Genomic DNA, 2,613 nt, shown 5'->3' on the forward strand with positions numbered 1-2,613 from the left:
CTCCTGGAATTGATGCCAGAAGGAATTCTGTGGGATTTGTGCTTTGGGGAAATGTCCTTTTTCTTCCTCCAGGAGAGCAGGGATTGATCCCATGCATTCCCAAGCCGTTTCCATCTTTCCCAGTGCTTTCCAGTCCATTCCCAGAGCTYTCCAGTGCTGGAGGAATCAATGGGATTCATTCCCACCCTGATTGATCCATCTTTTCACCCCCTGCAGGGATTTCCTTCCCCGTGGCTCTGGAATTGTCACTCGCCGGCCTCTCATCCTGCAGCTCATCTTCTCCAAAACGGGTACGGGCTGGGGAAAGCGGGAATTGCGGGTGGAATCGTGGGAGTTTGCACTCACAGATCCCAGATTGGCCCGGGTTATCTGGAAAGAATGCAGGGGAGAGCTCAGGGAATGCTGAAGGAATGCTGAGCCGGGCATGGAAATGATTCATTTTCCCAACCAGATTCCCTCTTTAACATCAGCCATCCCAATATCCAGAGAGAAAAATTCCTTCATTTCTTCCCCCTGAACCAGCCAGGCTCTTCTCTTGCCCAAAAATCCCAAAATTTGGGTTTGACCTTTGTGCCCGTGACCTCCTGGAGCCATTGGTGGTTCCCAGGACCTGAGGAAGGGTTGGGAAGAGCCGGTTTTTTTTTTCCAGGATGAGGGATGAGGTGTCGGGGATGATTCCAGCCCTGGAAGGGGTGGGAGGGTGAGGCAGGGCCGAGGTTTCCCCGCTACCCCCATGGAGGGAAAGAGGAAGGAAATTGCACCATCCCGACTTCCTTCCGCGGCGCGGCCTCAGAGCTGTTGAAATCCCTTCTCATGGGGCAGATTGGGATCCAGGGAGCCTTTTCCATGTCCTCCAGCCCCTTTTTAGTGTCCCCCAGCCCCTTTTCCCATTCTCCACCCCTTTTCTGTGTCCCCCAACCCCTTTTCCATGTTCCCCACCCCCTTTTTCCCCATCCCCCAGCCCCTTTTCCATGTCCCCCAGCCCCTTTTCCCATTCTCCATCCCCTTTTCCCATCCCCCAGCCCCTTTTCCATGTCCCCCAGCCCCTTTTCCCATTCTCCATCCCCTTTTCCCATCCCCCAGCCCCTTTTCCATGTCCCCCAGCCCCTTTTCCCATCCCCCAGCCCCTTTTCCATGTCCCCCAGCCCCTTTTCCCATTCTCCATCCCCTTTTCCCATCCCCCAGCCCCTTTTCCATGTCCCCCATCCCCTTTTCCATGTCCCCCATCCCCTTTTCCCATTCCCCACCCCCTTTTCGTTTTCCCCCCCCCCCTCTTCCCACCCCCCACCCCCTTTTCCCATCCCCCATGCCCTTTTCCCATTCCCCATGCCCTTTTCCCATCCCCCATGCCCTTTTCCCATTCTCCAGCCCCTTTTCCCATTCTCCAGCCCCTTTTCCCATTTTCCAGGGCCTTTTGCCATTCTCCATCCCCTTTCCCGTGTCCCCCAGCCCCTTTTCCCCAGCCCCTTTTCCCATCTCCCAACCCCTTTTCCCATCCCCCAGCCCCTTTTCCGTGTCCTCCATCCCTTTTTCCCATTCTCCATCCCCTTTTCCCATTCACCAGCCCCTTTTCCCATTTTCCATCCCCTTTCCTGTGTCCCCCAGCCCCTTTTCCCATCCCCCAACCCCTTTTCCCATTCTCCATCCCCTTTTCCCACCCTCCATCCCCTTCTCCCACCCCACATCCCCTTTTCCCATTCTCCAGGATCCATCCAGATCCCTCTACCCCAATCCATCCCCATCCAAACACTCCCTGTTTTTCACATTCCTGATCCCTTCCAGAATATGCCGAGTTCCTGCACTGCAAATCCAAGAAATTCACGGATTTTGATGAGGTTCGGCAGGAGATCGAGGCCGAGACCGACCGGGTGACGGGCACCAACAAGGGCATCTCCCCCGTGCCCATCAACCTGCGCGTGTACTCCCCACATGGTGAGGGAAAACTCGGGGAAAACTCTGGGAAAACTCAGGGAAAATTCCGGGGAAACCTTGGGAAAATTCTGGGAAACCCAGGGGAAAACTCAGGGAAAATTCCGGGGAAACCTTGGGAAAATTCTGGGAAAACTTTGGGAAAACTCAGGGAAAATTCCGGGGAAACCTTGGGAAAATTCTGGGAAAACTTTGGGAAAACTCTGGGAAAATTCCGGGGAAACCTTGGGAAAATTCTGGGAAAACTTTGGGAAAATTCTGGGAAAATTCCGGGGAAACTTTGGAAAAATTTTGGGAAAATTCTGGGAAACCTGGGGGAAAACTCAGGAAAAACTCTGGGGAAGCTCCAGGGAAAACTCTGGGAAAACTGTCAAAAAACTCCAGGGAAACTCGGGGAAAACTTGGGAAAAACTTTGGGAAAACTCCAGGAAAATTCCAGGAAAATTCTGAGGAAACAGCAGGAAATGGGAAAAGTTTGGGTGTCCTGAAAGCCAACAGTGGTTGCTCCACATATCCGATCTTACACAGCTTTAGGGGCTTTATGGGGCCATCCTGCAGTGACTCCAATGGGAATTTTCCTCCAAAGGGGGTTATGGGGCCATCCTGCAGTGAATCCATTGGGAATTTTCCTCCAGAGGGGTTTGTGGGGTGATCCTGGAGTGAATCCATCAGGAATTTTCCTCC

General features: G+C 53.4%; 1 protein-coding gene across 1 annotated transcript in view; it reads left to right on the forward strand.

Moving 5' to 3' along the window:
• LOC130587636 (dynamin-2-like) overlaps positions 1-1,932 on the forward strand; it is a gene marked incomplete at its 3' end in the record, with an annotated part of 7,213 nt that extends 5,281 nt beyond the window's left edge. Inside the window, exons 2-3 of the mRNA XM_057388612.1 lie at positions 217-290; positions 1,783-1,932. Of these exons, the coding sequence (XP_057244595.1) occupies positions 217-290; positions 1,783-1,932 (224 nt within the window). The remainder of the gene's footprint in view (positions 1-216; positions 291-1,782) is intronic.
• Between the last annotated feature and the right edge of the window lie 681 nt (positions 1,933-2,613).

Source organism: Malurus melanocephalus, unplaced genomic scaffold (assembly GCF_030028575.1).
Source record: "Malurus melanocephalus ecotype Western Australia unplaced genomic scaffold, MMel_1.1 scaffold_2175, whole genome shotgun sequence".
NCBI lineage: Eukaryota > Metazoa > Chordata > Aves > Passeriformes > Maluridae > Malurus > Malurus melanocephalus.